This window comes from Grammomys surdaster, unplaced genomic scaffold (genome assembly GCF_004785775.1).
Source record: "Grammomys surdaster isolate TR1022 unplaced genomic scaffold, NIH_TR_1.0 206, whole genome shotgun sequence".
Classification (NCBI taxonomy): Eukaryota; Metazoa; Chordata; class Mammalia; order Rodentia; family Muridae; genus Grammomys; species Grammomys surdaster.
In genome coordinates, this window is record NW_021604651.1 from 5,679,972 (window position 1) to 5,697,865 (window position 17,894).

The following is a 17,894-nucleotide window of genomic DNA, read 5'->3' on the forward strand; positions in this document are numbered from 1 at the left end:
TTAACATAATGTCAAGTAAAGGCAAACAGATAGAAACTACTAGCCCTTTCAGACAGCGAGGTTAGGTACCTACAGTAACGGAAAGTGCGGGAGCCTTAGAAACCAATGCCCACCTCCTCCCCTGGCAGCAGCAAGTCAAAGCTTTAACAGGCCTGCAACAGAAACAGGGTCTCTCGGCTGCGCATGCGCAGAGAAACCCCGCTGGGGCTTTTAGGATAAAGCCCCGCCTCCAATTCCTTCTTGTTGCCGCGCCCGGCGCCGGTCCGGAGGTGGTCACTTCCGCCGGGGCGTGCGCACTGAATCCGGGTCAGCTGCTACCGCCGGGACTGTTGCTGAGACCGGCTGGGAAAAGCTGGGCCCCGTCTCCACAGCCGTCCAAGGGCAGCGGCCTCTGCCCGGCGCTGCTTTCTGCGACCTGGCCGTCAGCCCCACGTCGCCGGCCTGGAGGGGCAAAGAGGACAAGGGGGCCGCGGCTTCCTCCGGGGTGAGCGCGGCCAGGGTAGCGGGCCGAGCTACGGCGCAGCTGGAGGGCTGCGGGAGGATCGGCAAGGCCAGGCGGGGGCGGCGGCCGTGAACTGGCGCGTTCGCGTTCCGGGTCCGAGCGCTGCCGGGCCGCGCCCTACCTCGGGCGCTGGTGCCAGTCTCGCGCCCCCTTCCTTTTCCGTCTGTGGCCGAGAGCCTGGGGCGGAACCTCCCGGTTCCTGGCTTCCCCTAGCCACGTTTGTTCCGTGTTCCTAACCGGCGTCGGTCTGGAACAGAACCAAGAAACTTGGGCGTGTAGTGCACCCATAGCCTGGGGGGTCGGGGGGAGGATGGTCGCAGGCAGCATACACAAACAGCATCCTATAAGTCATCAGGACTCTCTTGAACCTTCCTGAGTGTGATATCTGAGGGTAGGTTGCGTACGTCAGTTGTTTCCAGACACTTAACCTTTTCATTTAAATACCAGCCAGGATGCTTTGAATTGCTCTATGTGTCCGATGCCACTGAGGCGTTCTTCCTAGGTCTGTTCACGTTCAAGCAGAAACTTATTTGGATATATTTTACATTGCTTCGAAACTTCCTTTGTCCTAGAACGCTTTGAGGACACAGCTTTTGCAGTATTTATTAAGGTAGTTCTAGTGCCTGCCATTCGCGATTGCATCTTAGTATTGCTTTCTTTAGCGTCACTTTTATTTTAATTAGGATGTTTCCCTTATACTTGATTTCCCACCTTCAATGAAATGCACGTTTTCTTGTGATTTTTTTAGAATCCTTTAATTGTAGAATTTTTCTCAAAAGTTTTTTTTTTTTTTAATGTGTCTGTGTCGTGTGGTGTAAGCGACTACAGAGGGCATTGGAACCCCTGGAGCTGCTGGCATTATAGATTGTCGTGGTGGGAACTGAAATAGGGTCCTCTGAAGAGCAGTAAGCAAGCTTAACCACTGACCCATCCCTCTAGCCTTCACTTGTAGAAACTCTGTAATTTATGAGTGGATATTTCTTCCAAGTTAGAGTTGAAGTTACCTAGTTAAGTAAGTTACCAATACTTGAAGTTACCAATGTTTGGTTGCTGTGCACATTGTTTTTGCTTGGTTCTTAATCTCTTTATATATCTCTCTATCTCTCAATGCTATTCTTAGGTCTTTCTAGCTGTAGCTTGATGTTGCTGAACTAGGAAATAAGACGTGTGTGTACATGGAATAGGAACTAAATTACCATAAACCAACATAGTTACATCTTTAGGCATTGCAGTACCTTTCACACTAAGTATAACCAAATCTGGTCTTACAGACCTATTTCTGGTGACAGATCTGCTATAGATCTAGGGATCAGGACGTGGGGTCTGACTTTTGCCTCTTGTCTAAGATAAAAGGCTAATAACATTGCATTCTACCTCACATTTGTTGGTCAGTTGAAGCCCTAACTACTCATTAGTTTTTAATGGGTATAGAAGTTACCATGGAAACTGTCAAGCCATAGCCTTCATAGGCCAAAATAATACTTAATTCTGTTCACCTGTGGCTTCCCTTCTCTAGCTTGGTTGGATTCACACCCCCTTCTAAAGTTGTGTAAGGAGGGCTCCATCATCTTTGATTTTTAACCTGACTAGGGTCAAAGGTTGTTGATTGCATTGACTGCTGCATATAGCTGGCATGAAGATGTGCTAACTAGCTACCCAGATATCAGATTATTTCTATGGAAGTACATTATTTTGCCAAGTAGTATATTAAAGTACTGTTTCTGTATTCTAACATTTTAAAGTTCTAAAATCAAAACCGGGAAGGCAGTGGACTTGAGAGTCAGAGGCATCCGGATTCCCTCCAGAGCAGTTCTGCTTATTTCAACGCCTTTCTTGCTGTTTCCTGTTCCTGCAGCTGCTTGGTGATAAAGTGCTTCCAAGAACAGAACTCGATTGTTGGCTTTGTTTTTATCTACCTAGTCGGCAACCCCCGAAGTTCTTGGTGAAATGGTAGAGTTAGTCTGTTTCTCTCTGTTCCTTTGTTTAACCAGATAATCATCCCTCCCCATAACTAAAACTTCTTGATAGTGTATGGAGGTGTGTGAATAGCACATGACTGAGAACATAGAGTAAAAGTGAGGAAGTTGCCTTCGGGGACTCAAGGACGTGGGCTTTCCATGTTTGCTTGTGCTGCTGAGAATGGAACCCAGGACCCCAGATAGTGAGTGGGTAGTATCTGAGCCCTAACCCTGCTTTCCAGTTTCATTTTGTAACAGATTCTTACCCAAAGGCTCAAGCTGGCCTTGAACATGCAGTCTTCTACCTCAGCCTCTGAGAATCCAACCCTGTATAGGAGCCCCCTTTTTGCTGTCTTGTTTTAGTTGTGTTAAGACAAAGATATAGCTACATAGCCCAGGCTAGTCTTGATCTCAACAGTAATCCTTTTGTAGGCCCCAAAGTACTAGGATTGCAAATCTGAGCCTCCATGACAGTTTTGAGGGAGTTAGTTTTCAAGTAATAAAGCAGCTAAGAGGCATGGAATGTTTCTTCTAACATATAAAATACAATTTTACCAATGGTAACTTATATTGCATGTATTTATGTTCTCACAAAGTATTCTCATAACATTTTTTAAGGGAAACTCATAATAACTATTTATATAGTTCAGAAAGCAAAAGAAGCTTAAGGGGTTGATAGAGGCTTGCCCAATTCCAGTGCGCCTCCACTGTGAAGCTGTAATGTGCTGAGGACTGTGCCAAGAGTAGTGTATTGGTAAATCCTTTGAGACCTTCCCAAGTATATGTAAGTACTCGTACTGGGAGGTAGAGAGTCTCTAGGCATTGGAGGAAGGAATTTAGTTTGAGGTATGAAACTTAACAATTCATGGATTTAATTTCCTTTAGTTTGTTTTTAGAACATCATCTGATATGAATGTGAATGTTTCTCATTTATTAGAAAGGTTTTGGTTTTTTGTTTGTTTGTTTTGTTTTTGGTTTTTTTTTTAACCTGGTTTTTAAAAATTAGGTATTAGAGAAGGGCATGAGTGTGCTGCTTGGGCGTGCTGCCCTTAATCTCTGTGTCAACCACTTGGAACTATTGCTACTTTGTTTTTGTTTTTACTTATTTATTTTTGTAGTTCCAGTTATGCTATGTGGCTCTTAAGAAAAATTGAAAGCTAGGCATCCTTGGCCAATACCTGTCGTCCAAGAACTCAGGAGGTTAGAACAGAAAGGTCACAAGTTTGAAAACAGCCTGAACTAAAGGGCAGGAATGTGTCTCAGAGATAAGAGAATTGTGTGTCAGTGCTGTCTGTAGAACCTTGCTCTATTGATTACTGATACAAATGAGTTGACACACAGAGTACCTCTGCTTCGGTGATTTGCCAGCTGCTTCTGTTGTACTTTTTACCAGCTGGTAGTCGTGACTGTTTTAAGATTTGTTTAATTTTATGTATGAGTGTTTTGTCAACATGTTTGTGTCCGACATGCATGACATACTCTTGAAGGTCAAAAGAGGATGTGTAGCCCCCCCGAAACTGGGGTCTCAAGTAGTTGTGAGCTATCATGTGGGTGCTGGGAAGTGACCACTGAGCCATCTCTCTAGCTTATACTAGTATATGACTTATACTTTACCTCAGCTGTCTTACTCTATCAGACAGAAGGTGAGTTGGTGCAGAAAAACCAAGATTAAACTTTAGGGAATGACTTAAAATAGATAGTGACAGCGTCAGTAGCTTGAGCACTGAGCTCTACAAGAGAGGCATGGGACAGATGGGAAGCACATCAGAACTCAGTACAGTTCATCTGCTGGACAAGCTCCCCAGTAGGCTCTTAAGTGACCTACAAGTGGTAAGGAGCTGTAAACACGGCATAGCACTGGGCACTGGTGAGTGTGTATGTACATGTAACATGCTAGTGCACTTTGTAGATCCACCCCTGTGCAGAGGACAGAAGGCTGATTTATTATTCTATGATAGAGATGCCATTTATTTATCTGTAATAGGTCAGGTTTCATAACCAGACTACTGAACTAAATGAAGCTTCTATGGCTGTTGGCATGGAGATGTGAACTTGAGGAGAGATTGCTGCACCTTTGCAGCAGACGAAGGGCAAATTGGAAATCAAGGTGTTATTCATCTTTCTTTCGTCCCTTTCTCCCCAGGACCTTGGCTGCCTGGACTGCCAGGAGCTGGAAGCTGACATTGAGTCTAGGCTGAGGATGGAAGGTGTGGAGCTGAAGGAAGAATGGCAGGATGAAGATTTTCCAATGTGAGCAGTACTTTTTATAAAACGGAACAAAACATCACAATTTCTTTAATAAAATGTCAGCTCATAAATGTTGGGCTTCTTTAAAAAGAAGGTTGCAAGTAATCACTGGATACTAGGAAATGAAAGTTATTTTCCATCAAATATGTGGCTGGTTATCTTTTCATATTTGTTTTAATCATTTCAGTTTCAGGTTTTTAGGGAGCTGTGCTTTAAGCTAAAGTCTTAGGTTTTGGAGGAATGGGCTATCAGCTCTCTACAAAAATGAATGGAGTGCCAGGCATGGTAGTATCTACCTGTAAACCCAGCACTGTGGAGATATGGAGACCAGATCCCCAGGCTTTACCTGCCAGCCAGCCTGGGCTATTTGATTAATCCCAGGCTGGTGATAAATGCTATCTCAAATGGTGGATAGCCCTGAGGAACATCTGAGATTACCTCTGACCTCAACAAACACACACACACACACACACACACACACAAACACAGGTTTGTAGAACTTATGAAACATAGCTTTAGTCCTCATAACTATAACATTTTAATGGATCTTTGAGCTTCAAAAGAATTGTTTTTAATTTCTGAGTTAAAGAGCTTGTTTATGTCTTCTAGACCTTTACCAGAAGATGACAGCATTGAAGCAGATATACTAGATGTAACTGGTCCAGACAGACAGCCTGGTAAGAATTTGTGTTACTTTTGAATACATTTTTTTATATATATTGAGAGAGAAAAAAAAAACAACAACGAGATTTTTTTTTCCTGATAGAGGGGGTCAAAGGGCAAATTTTAGAATCCTTGAGAAATTTAACTTTATAAAAAATATATCTTTGGTTTTAGAAATTTTTACAAGAAACAAAAGAGACCATTTAATAAGAAATGACTATAAAGTCAGCCTCTGTTGTTTAAAAGGAAATTGGTACATTCTTGACCTTTTGACAAAGAAGCAGTAATAAATAATTCTTTTAAGAAGAGACAGTGCCATTCTCCAAGTCCATTCAGACATCTCACAGTGCTTATAATTAGTTCCCTGAGCCCACTATTCTCTTCCTGAACTCTGGGGCCTACATTCAGATACATATACCCACACACAGACACACATGTATGTACATACTTAAAAATAAGTTGGGTCTGGAGAGAGAGCCTAGCAGTTTAGAACACTTGCTGCTCCTGTAGGCAACCCAGTTCAATTCTTAATATCCACATTGCAGCTCCCAGCTAACTCCAGTTTCAGGGGATCTGAAGAACTCTTCTGGCCTCCTCAGGCACTGCACAAAAGTGATGTACAAACATATGCAAGCAAAACACCCATACACATAAAATTAAAACAGAACAAAAATGTATTTTTTTTAAAAAAAAAAAAGCAGCAGCAGTGATCACAACTAGGTTTTATTAATACTTTGGAATTTTCTTTTAAATGTTTTTCTCAAGAATGAAGTGACTAAAATGTTTCTCTTTGAAATAGAGCATCTGAGTAATCCAGTCTTCTTCCTTGTTTTCCAATTTCAGGTTCATTAGAAGTTAATGGAAACAAAGTACGGAAGAAACTAAAGGCCCCAGACATCACCCTCACCCTGGATCCTGGTGAAGACTCTCTGTGGTCAGATGACTTAGATGAAGGTGGAGAAGTTGACCTGGAAGGCTTAGACACCCCATCAGAGAACAGTGATGAGTTTGAGTGGGAAGGTAATTTACTCTTTTTATATGAGCTTTGTGAATGAATGTTTATATTACATAGTGTTTATTGTGGTTTACTAAAGAGAAGTGGGATATGGCCAAATTTTAAACATAAAGCCTGCTAAAATCCATTGAAGGATTTTGTTTGAGATATGTTATTTTTTCTGCAGTTCCTAAGTTTATTTCTAAAGTAGAAGATTCTGAAAGTACTTGAAGTTTTCAAGACTAGATTATGCAGGTAGCTTTCTTTTAGTTTAGTTTAGTTTTGTTTTGTTTTGTTTTGTTTTGTTTTGTTTTTCCTTACTTGCCCGGTATTGTATAGTTTTGATTTTTCATAGTTGCTTCCAAAGTATTGCCTAATATTCTAGTATATTCTTGTCAGTCAATCTAGGATGAAAAAAAGTCCTCTAAAGAGGCATAAAAAATATGCTAAAAAACATATGCTATGGGGCTGGGTGTGGTGGCACATCCATTTAACCCCAGCCATCCAGAGGCAGAAGCAGGAGGATCTCTTAAATTCCAGGCCAGCCTGGTCTACATAGTGAGTTCAGTGATATCCAGGACTACATAGATCCTGTCACAGATAACAACAGTAACTAAGCACTGCCAGGGAAGGTGCTGAGGACAGCTGGACTTGGGAAGCTGCACCTTGAAACAGTGAGTGCTCAGCCCCAATCTGGCATTGCTGTTTCAGTTAGCTGGTGTTCAGTGGCATTGCTGTCTGTTTTGCTTGTGTGCTTTCTAGAATTAGTAGTTGATTGTGATATTTAGATAGATGTTAATAATCTTTTTGTTTCATCTTTAAAGTGAATTTTGCAACAAAACTGTACTTAAAAGAGGTAGACAATAGGTAATGAAGAGTGACACTCTGTAGCTTTTCTTCTTTGTCCCCTTCCCTGTTTTACTGGTTCAATAAGCAGTCCAGTACGAAGCACTCTTTTCTACAGACACTGAAGTAGTTTTCTGCCTGTGTGTTTTGTCTCTTCTCTCCTTAATGCTGCTGTAGTCATTTCCTGGAAGGATATTTCCCGTTAACAGCTTTGTCTTGGAAACAACTAACATGCAGTAGGTTTCCCCTCCCCATCTTTTGGTAAGGACTATCATACTAAAGTTTTGAAAATCATTACTTCATTTTAAATCAACTAACCTGCAATCTGCAAACATAAATTATATGTAATCATTGGAGCTTTGGCTAGTGTTAATTTACGTAAATTTTTGCATGTGTTCTTCAGAAGTACATGTCTGCTTTATAAAACTGATCAAAGGGAAAATGATCACTGAGTAGTTAACCACTTTCTATCTTGTATTACAGTGTTTTATAATTAGTGTATGTGCTAAAAAAACAATTGGCTTCCAGATAGTTACTAGAAGTAAGCTGTATTAGTAACTCAAATGGACACTGTTGCCCTGAATGAAATCTGGAAAGGCATATGAGGTAGTAAGATTTTGATTGCTCTATCTTTTCTACACCTGATGTAAATGTTGCACTATAACTTGGTATTTTGTTGAATTGGGCAGTAGAAAGTTCAAGTAAACTGATTTTAAAGACATAAATTGGCCTTAAGTAAGAACAAGCCTTTTCTTGTTATAAAGGTGATAATGTCAGCTTATATATTGAAAATTCTCTATAAATGATTGTTGTGCTGTGCACCTGTGCTCCCAGATGCTGGAAGACTAAAGCAGGATCACCTGAACCCATGAGTGTGACACTAGCCTGGGGAGGCCCACAGGACACCAAGAAGGAAACAGAAAAAACTTGGAGTAATCTAGATAGTAAAGTGGTTAACATACAATTTTGATTTTTATTGTGTAAGTAACAATTTGTGATTCAAAAGCATTTTATTTTAACAGATGATCTTCCCAAACCCAAAACTACTGAGGTCATTAGGAAAGGCTCAATTACTGAATACACAGCCACAGAAGAAAAGGAAGATGGACGCCGCTGGCGCATGTTCAGAATTGGAGAGCAAGACCACAGAGTGGACATGAAGGCAATCGAACCCTACAAAAAAGTTATTAGCCATGGAGGTGAGGGTTAGGGTGACTCCTCTGGATCTTTAGATGTAGTGTCCAAAGTCTAAGTGCTGTCAGAAAATGTGCCTAGTGATAGCTTATTTTGAAAGAAAAAGAAAATTTCTCAGACACTTTTATATCAAAAGTTTAACACTTCGTTTTATTTTTTTTTTAATGTAGATGTTTGTTTTGCCTGTATGTATGTCTGTAGACCACCAATTGGGTATCTCATGTCTCCATGGAGGCCAGAAGAGGCCATCAGATCCTCTGGAACAGGAGTTAGAAAATGGTTGTGAGCTTCCATGTGGTTTCTGGGAATCAAACCTGAGTCCTCTGGAAAACAGCCATTGCTCTTAGCTCTGAGCTGTCTCTCCAGTCCAAGGATTATAAAAGCTTAAAGTAAAATGGTAAAAGGACAACTAAGAATTACTTATATAGGAGCTGGAAAGATGGATCAGCAGTAAGATTACTGGCTGCTCCTCCAGTGAACCCAAGTTCAGTTCCCAGCACCCACATGATAGCTCTCAACCATCTGCAACTCCAGTCCCATGGGACCCAATACTTTCTTAAATAGTATTTTTATATGTTTACTATAAGTTTTTAAAGTATAATATTTTCAGCCTGTATTACTGCTAAAAAGAAGTTAGTTTCTTGAACCTTCTGCAAGCATTTACACTTTACTTAGTTTACTTAACTAATACGATTAGATAACTTTTAACAAAAGCTTGTATGTCTCTCAGTATATTTAAACATGTACATATGCACACATAGGTACGATCCACGCTCATATAGAACATTTCACTTTGCCCAGGAATCTCCACCTTTCCAGTGAGTCCACCCTCTCTAATAACCACTCCTCACAATCTAGCCCGTAGTCAGCTTTGCCTCTTAAATGCCATATGACTGGTCTCACAGTGTGCACTTCTCCTCATTCAGCATGTTTCTGAGTAGCTACATCTATGTCATGGGTCCAGTTTATTCTCTATCACTGAATATGTCATGGCCCAAATAAACTGCGTGTGTGCATCCACTATGGTGTTGGGTGTTGAATTGTTTGCAGTTTGGTATGTGACTGGGATGCTAGAGTGTTGGCACAAGCCTCATCTTTGGCTTTGTGAGGCTTAGACTTGACTTCAGCTTTTCATTTACTTCATGCACAACTCACCTACCTCAGTGGAGCACTGTTTGTTTCATTTGGGGGATATACAAAAATAGTTCATTGCCTTAGAAAACTTGCAAATCAGTCAGAAACTGTAAGCTGTCACTCTGTTAGTCTGACCATACAAAATAGGAATTCTCCTAGGTGCTGTGCAAAACTAGTGGCAGCATTTTCGTGGTCAAAATGCAGTTCCCTCTAGATAAAATGTGTTATAGTCTCAAAGTCCAGACACTGGCCAGATGAGCTTTTCCTATGAAATTGTTCCTACTTGGTTTGCTTTGTCAGCTGCATCTCTTGGTCATCCCTGCAGTCATTGTTCATCTGGAAGCTCTGCATTCACATATACATGGTTAAAAATTATAATCCTATAGAGTACAATTATGCCAAAGACTTTACCCTTCTTTTTTCTTCCCAGGATATTACGGGGATGGCTTAAATGCCATTGTTGTATTTGCTGTCTGTTTCATGCCTGAGAGTAGTCAGCCTAACTATAGATATTTGATGGACAATCTCTTTAAGTAAGTATGGCTTTTTTTGGGGGGGTGGGGGGTGTTCAAGATAGGGTTTCTCTGTGTATCTTTGGCTGACCTTAAACTCACTCTATAGCCCAGGCTGGCCTTGAACTCACAGATAACCTCACAGAGATCTGCCTGCCTCTGCCTCCTGAGTGCTGGATTAAAGGCATGAGCCACTACTGCCCACCTAAGTAACTGTATCTTAACAAGATGTTTGAACAGAATTCGGAACTGATTAGACTCATAATTTATGCAACTTGTAAAAACTAGAAAGAAAGCAGCCAGCTTGATGGTACAGGCCAATAATCAGCTGTTCCGGAGTTAAAGGAGAAGGATCACAAGTTGACGGCATGTCCAAACTGTATACAGATCAAGGTTAGGGTAACCTGGGCAACCAAATGAGACCTTGCCGCAAAATAAAATATCAAGAAAAACTAGGGATACAGTTCAATGACTGCTCTGGCCTGGCATGCATATATATATATATTCCGTCAGGCAATAATAGTAACAACATACAGAAGTCACCCTATTTCTGAGTCCCCAGGTCATTATTTTTTAACATTATGAAGCTATTTTCCAACTCTGTAAAAAAAAGTTGCATTTTAAAATTAGTATAGATTATCTTATCCAACTTCAGCACTTGGAAACAAATTGTTTAAAAAGGTAACTGACCATCTCAGAATTATATGACTAAATTATTCATATCCCTGGGACTTGACCTGGGACTTGACCTTGTGAACTGACAAGTCACTCTTTTTCTTGGCTTAGTGCAGTTTTTCATTTTGTACTGTGAAGCTCTCAAGCATACACAGAGAAAAGCTGAGCATGCCATGCCCTGATCCCACCTGTCCGCTGACCACATACAGTGCCATTCAGGCTGTGGATTTGTCGTGACTTTGTTTTAAACAGTCACACCATCACCTACTGCAGGTGCTTGCTCTTACTGTGGAAGAAGGGAGGGAACTGTGTTCATTTGGGAGCCTGTTCAGTCCTGAATGGTGATGTCTAAGACATGTACTTAATTTTGTTTTTATAGATATGTTATTGGCACTTTAGAGCTATTGGTAGCAGAGAACTACATGATCATCTATTTAAACGGTGCAACAACTCGAAGGAAGATGCCCAGTCTGGGATGGCTCAGGAAATGCTACCAGCAAATTGATAGACGGTGATGTAGACTTGGCTGAGAGACTTTTACAGTAGTTTTATTAAAGTATTCTGTTGCCATTTGAAGATAATATCAATTTCTTTGGTTATACTTATCAACTTCTGAATGTTTTTATTTTTTTTAAAGATGGCACTGAACAATCACTAAACAATGGTGAATAACTTGAATCTGCTTTTAGTAACAGTGATTTTAATTCTTCAAAACACAATATTGCTCTCCATTCTTTCCTATGCCGTTTGGAACACATTACTTAATATTCATCTTGGAAAAGGTTGGACAATGTCCCCATGCTGTGTACTGTACTGTGGGGCCAGTGCAGGTGCATAAGTTCTGTGTAGAAGCCAGGAGTCACCTAAGCTCACTACTCACGTGCTGTCCTCTTTGTTGAGAGAGTTTCTAGCTCAGACTTGGAGCTCACTAACCAGGCTAATAAGCCAGGTACCTAAGCACTCCAGCACTGCGATTACACCCCTCCCACACCATTCTCTTTTTTTATCTGGGTTCTGGGGATGAGACCTCAGTCCCCATGCTTACACTGCAGGCACTGGACCTGCTAGGCCATCTCCCAGCTCTCAGGTTTCTTACAGATATTGATTGGTCCAGCTATAGGGTTTCAGAACAAACACTAAAATTGTGTTCTCTTGAGACTCATTTGTTCACACCAATAGAGCAACTGTAATCTTGCTAAGGGCTCAATTTTGCCTTACTTGATTTCAAGTGGTTTACCCAGACCTGTCAATAGGTTTCTTTTTACAGGCAAACATGTTCATTATCTTCTGGGTTTTTTTTTTTTAAATACATACAAATATCTAAAAAGAGGTTTTTACTTTATAGTGAAATTTTTTAAATCTCAAAATGTTATTGGGTCTGAGTCCTTAGGCTCACTTCTTTGGTTTTCTCTACCCCGTCCCCTCTTACAAGTTAGTGCTTTTCATGATAATTAGAAGCAAATGCCAGTTTCTCCCTAGATTTGAACAGAAAACAATGGTTTACTTTCATGTTCAGTGTCAGCTCTTTCCTTGCTGGATCAGTGTGTATGCTAGGAGACATTTGAAAGCAGGCAAAATAAGACATGAATTTGAACAAATTAAATAAATTCTATTTCACAGCATAGGGGGGATGTTTAGAACTCAAGAATGTATTTTCTTGTCTTTAGAAGTGTTATACTTAAATGAAAATTTTTGGTGACTTATTTTCATCTATTTTGTACAAACTTGCATTATACTCATTTATTTTGTGCTACAATTTGTAGAAATTTGTGTAATTTTCTTTTCTTTTTGTTTCCAGATTAAGGAAAAACCTAAAGTCTCTAATCATTGTGCACCCATCTTGGTTTATCCGAACACTTCTGGCCATTACAAGACCATTTATCAGGTAATTTTCTGAGTGTCCATTTTAAAAAAAAAATTTTTTTTCTTATATTTAAATGTCAGTTTTATGTGTCAGAAGTACTGACATATTGTTTGTGTTTTCTTCCCCAGTTCAAAATTCAGTCAAAAAATTAGATACGTCTTTAATTTGGCCGAGCTGGCAGAACTTGTTCCCATGGAGTATGTTGGCATACCAGAGTGCATCAAACAGTACGTCTCCCCTGCTTTGCTTCTCTTCCTGTTTCTGTACAAGAGGAGTGCTTTTCCGTCTCACTGTATTCTAGAACACAGGGTTTGTAAGGAAGAAGTCGAGGAAGAACCTGTTTTCCCTACAGCTTCCCCCTTACAGCAACATGTTTGCCTAACCAGAGGTGATTGCCTCTCGTGAATCCTTACGTTAAGTGCCCTTTACAGTCTGATGACTTTCTGAAGAGGCAGTCCTGTACAGTAACTTCTCTACTTGACATATTACTCTCTCAGGTGGAATGAGTTTATCATGTTACTAAAAGAACTCATATTGCTAAAGAAACAAGTTGTTGCTTAAATCAGCTTGGTCTTAATATTTTCTAGAAACTAGAATTTTGTGTTTCATCGTTCACTTCCACCTGCCTTCTAAGAGACTTGGTGAGACTGTTGATTGAACATTGGCATCACTGTGCTGTGGTGCAGGACGTATTTCTCTGACTGTTGGTCTCAGAGTTTAGGCTTAAGTGTATCCAAACCAGAGTTTACCGAGTTGGTTTTTATTCTCTACATCATGTTAATGTTAGCATTTCATACTTGTGCCTACAGTTACACGTTCAGTCTTTTTTTTTTTTTTAAATCTCAAAATGTGCATTTACTGAAATAACTCTTCCCTACCAAGGTATGAAGAAGAAAAGTTTAAAAAGAGACAAAAAAGGTACATGCACACCTTGACTGGGTTGCATCTAGACTAGTCCATTTGCATCGCACAGACTAACCCTGCTGCTAGTTGGTTAGCTTGCAAACAGAGAATAGCATTTGTAAATATAAATGTCACCCAGAGCCCAGTACAGGGTGAGCCCCAAGCTCCTCCTGCTCAGAATGCGCATGCTTAATGCCTGTTACTATCAGAGCCCTTCCACTCTGTGTGCTGAACCCAGAGAAGTGACTGGGAGCCCTGCTTAAAGTCCCAGACCTTTCAAGACTTTGGCATTTTGCTTTTGAAATAGCTATACAGACGTTTTCAAGCAACAGCTTCTTCCCTTGGGGTCGATGATTATATTTGCAATGCATATACTCTTTGGCTAACCAACATTGATTTTCTTTATATGCTTAAATTAAATAGCCTGCTAACCAGTCAAACTCTACATGTGATAAAATACCTAAAATTCAGTGTACCATTTAACAGTTAAACTCTCTGCTTTCTACTTTAAATTTAATTTTGAACACTTCTGCTTTGAGTGTAACAACCTTTCATTTGTTACTGTCTTAGCATAAAGGTGAAAGGCAGAGTATAAAATAGTTTACCATCTTATGTAGTAGCTTAGAAAACTATAGGCCTTGGGCCTGATTTATTCATAGTTGAGTTTTAGAGTTTTTGTTTTGTTTTGGAGCTGGTCCTACTCTGTATCTCAGGCTGGTCTCCCTTTCACAGAAGTGCTTCAGTATCCAAATGTGAGGCTGTGGCTCTCTGCTACCACACCCACTGTTAATAGATTTCATTTTATTTTTAAATTTTAACCACAGCATTAGCAAAATGTCACTTAATATGATCTTAGAAACTAAGATGAGAGATTCACTACATGTGTTACTTTAACCATCTGTGGGACCAATTGGAACCTTTGCTGGTGTAGTCTTAATTTTGAACAGTTTGATTCTTTTGGTGAGAATTCAGCTAACCATTTGAGTTATTTCTGTGTAGCACTTTACAGTTTAAACACAATTCACTAATCTTGTGTAAAGCAGTATGTAAGCAGTAGCGTGGGTAATGAGGTCTGCTTTTCTCTAGTCAGTGCTGTGTATATGCCTGACAAGTGGATGAAACTCAAAATAGCACCAATAAGTATAGATAGTAGTTGAAGCCACCTACCTTCTACACTTTAAAATGACTTACTGGGAGTTGGGGCTGCCAAATGCCTTTATTCACAGCATTTGAGAGGCAGAGACTAACAGATTCTGTGAATTGAGGGCAGCCAGGTCTGCATAGTGAGTTTCAGGAACTGGGGTGAGGGGCGACCATGTACATACATACATACATACATACATACATGGGGGGCATATAGATATACTTGCTTCTGTTGAGGAAATGTGCTGGTAATACCCCTTTAAAAAAGGTTTCAGCATTTTATCAGCTGTCAGAAGTAATTCAGGCATCACATAAAAAGTAAAACTTAATGTTTTACTTCTGTTGTTTGAAAGCATTTGCAGTTATTCCATCCTGAGTATTCCTCCCTTAGAATCTCTTCTGCTTTCTCACCTTTCTTTAGTCTATGTTCCCTTGCTAAAAGAAAGAAAGAAAGAAAGAAAGAAAGAAAGAAAGAAAGAAAGAAGAAATACAGTCATTTATCTTGAATTTCTCCTATTTTGCTTGCGTCCAGTCCTCAGTAGGGTCATTACAAATGCCTTTCAGACTTAATTCTTATAAAACTTCCTTCAGTATTAAGATGATTTGAGAAATATTTGTTTAATTAGCTCTAGATACAGAAATATGTTTCAGACAAAATTTGAGGTGGTAGATGTGGCAAGCATCTAGTAAGTGGAACCTGAAGAGGAGTATTTGCTAGGAACTAAGAATTGAAACACAGTCTTTTTAAATGTTTCACCTGTTTTCTTTCTATAACGTGGTATCCTGTGGCCAGGCAGCTGCCATGCTTCAACAGTGCCTACAATTACTTCTTAACAGTATTTCATATTTTAAAAAATCAGTTGTATATTGTAGGCCATAACAAGAGTATTATCTAATCTTTGATGCCAAGATAATATATTTTTACAATAGAGCAAGGCTTTTTACTTTTGATTGACAGATATTTAGGTGATTGTAAGAATGGAGACAGATGTGAAAGGACCTTCCTGCTCTGTACGGGTGTGACTTATATATCCCACACCAGCCGTTCAAGCTGCTACACACGTCAGTACTGTTACCACAGCTTCTTCTTATCTCTGTGTGCCTACATTTTCATAGTACCTCTGGCCACCCATTAATCCAGTGAGATTTAACTCATATAGATACTTCTGCATGTTGAGTCCATATGACTTCCTATCATAATAAATGAAAAGCATTCATACACAGCGTGCCAGGGAATAGTTGCCATTCGGTAATACAGAGTTTGGTTCTAGATTTTAAAATGTTAATTGGTCAGTTGGTGATTTAAGTGACACATTTAAATCTCAGTTAACAGTCCTTTTTGAGAGAGTTGATTTTCTGTCAACAGTCTTACCCACTAAACTTCCTGCTATAGTGGAATTACATAAGTCATCAGCTCTCAGGATGTTTATGGCTGTGAACATAAAATATCCTGTGGTCTTTAAAGAAATAGTGACAATGTTTGTATTCTTGCCAGTGTCCTGTTGATTAGAAAAATTCTGTTCCTTTTAGGAATATTTGTTTGATTTTTTTTTCCTACTATTTCTGTTTTGTTTGCAAAGCTTTGGTTTTTTAACAGAATAATCTGTGCTAAAAGTAGTCATTTTCATGAAGAAATCATCCAGTTGCCAGTGTCATGACTATTTTTAATTAGCTGTGTTTTTTCATTGAACAGAGTTGATCAAGATCTTAATGGAAAACAAGAACCACCAAAAAGTGAGCAGTAAGTTCTGCACCCAGCCCAGATGAGACAGAGTACCAGGGAGGCGTGGCTATAGTGCATTCTAGTGCACTCGTGGCTCAAGTGTTTATGTAATGTTACAAAATTTACTTGACTTCTTTCCAAATGGACTCTTGTACAAGGGACTGTTCACTGCTGTCATGGTTTGCAACTCTTGAATTAGCTCTTTAATGACTAATTATATTGTAATCATTTTATATTGCTAAATAGCAAAGAGCTACACTTTATATAAAGCAATTTTTGCATTTGTTTATTTGAATGATGTATCTTCAGTAAAGTATTTATATAAATAAATGGCAAAGGAAAGAAATAATATATATTTTTTATGTTGGCAGCAATAATTTTTAGTGTGTAAGTATCTCCTGGATGAATATATACAAGTAAATAAGACCACAATTTTAAATGTAAAGTTCATGGAAGACCTTGTTTTTGTAAATGGTTGGATACATTTCCTGGGTAACTTAGGCTGAGTTGTCCTAAAGCAGGGACAGGTAAACTGACAAGAAGTACCTAAGGTCAATCGTGTGGTCTAGGCAGTAGTAGCAGCCTGAGCTTCTCATCTGAAAGCACATTGCTTCTTAATGTGGTGGAAGGGCAGGTGGGTGAATGATTTGCTTTCCCTCTCTAAAGACGTGTTAGAACCACAGCTAGAGATTTTGAAATGCTAGTAGTTAGGATTTATATATTTGTATATAAGGGACATTTTACTTTACCCAAAGTCAGAACTGTTTAAAAAAGAAAGAAAGCTCTTAAGATGTGTTGAGTAATGTGATATGAGTTGTGTCGTGTGTGTGAAGCTGTGAGGTGTTGCAGAGGCTTCGATGAGAATTCATGATCAGCTGCAGCTGTCGAGCAGATGGAGTGCTATTGCAGTGCTCTCACAGTGAGGCACTGTACCAGAGTACTTCCGCTGGTTATTTGACCACAGTGGAATTTGGCCTAAACAGATGGGTATTCACGTTGCTGTACATGGGTCGATTCTGTAAGGGTTCAAGTGCTGCCACCATGCACTCAGGATGACATTTGTGCCTCCAAGCAGGGTCTAATCACCTTCAAAATCATTCTAAAACAATGAATTGGTCTAGTCTTGTGTCATGGACTTGCCTGGTGTATACATATTTAGTGCGAATCGGCTTCCTGTAAGCTGTTTACAAAAGTGATCTAGCAAAACACTGAAGCAGGTGTGAGCTGAGCTTAGGCTGTTTTCTCCCACACCTAGCACATGAGCTTCACCACTGTCAGGTTTTAGGGCTATGCTTCGATTGCAAAAGGGAATTTTTCTTTACTTCTTTGTCCTTCTCGGGTGTAAATTTGACCTCAGGTTACAACCAGTTATAGTCAAGCTGGAGGACTTTCTGGGTAAAACATTTCTCCACAACCTCTCAGCCTAGATCCAGCACTAGTGTTATTTCCGTACATTGAGCCCAAACCATTTTACTTGTGTTGGTGAATCCTGAGTAGCTTGTAGAGTGTCTTACGGAGCCTCTCCCCATCTCTGCC

General features: G+C 39.8%; 1 protein-coding gene across 2 annotated transcripts; it reads left to right on the plus strand.

Moving 5' to 3' along the window:
• The first annotated feature begins 285 nt into the window (after positions 1-285).
• On the plus strand, positions 286-16,803 carry Bnip2 (BCL2 interacting protein 2). Of its 2 annotated transcripts, XM_028771345.1 has the most exons (11): positions 286-484; positions 4,604-4,710; positions 5,317-5,384; positions 6,214-6,390; positions 8,233-8,409; positions 9,969-10,071; positions 11,105-11,236; positions 12,524-12,610; positions 12,718-12,816; positions 13,472-13,507; positions 16,329-16,803. In XM_028771345.1, the coding sequence occupies exons 2-11, from the start codon at positions 4,661-4,663 to the stop codon at positions 16,378-16,380; spliced, it is 981 nt and encodes a 326-aa protein (XP_028627178.1). In that variant the 5' UTR covers positions 286-484; positions 4,604-4,660; the 3' UTR covers positions 16,381-16,803. The 2 variants fall into 2 exon arrangements, with proteins under 2 accessions (XP_028627178.1, XP_028627179.1); XM_028771346.1 differs by lacking the exon at positions 13,472-13,507 and having other exon boundaries at positions 289-484.
• Positions 16,804-17,894: the final 1,091 nt, after the last annotated feature.

What these genes read in the sequence shown, in the direction of transcription:
- Bnip2 (XM_028771345.1), top strand. Translation starts at nt 4,661, where the DNA reads ATGGAAGGTGTGGAGCTGAAGGAAGAATGGCAGGATGAAGATTTTCCA. An exon ending in TGGTCCAGACAGACAGCCTG is followed by an intron (nt 5,385 to 6,213) that starts GTAAGAATTTGT and finishes TTCCAATTTCAG; the next exon opens with GTTCATTAGAAGTTAATGGA. An exon ending in ATACCAGAGTGCATCAAACA is followed by an intron (nt 12,817 to 13,471) that starts GTACGTCTCCCC and finishes TTCCCTACCAAG; the next exon opens with GTATGAAGAAGAAAAGTTTA.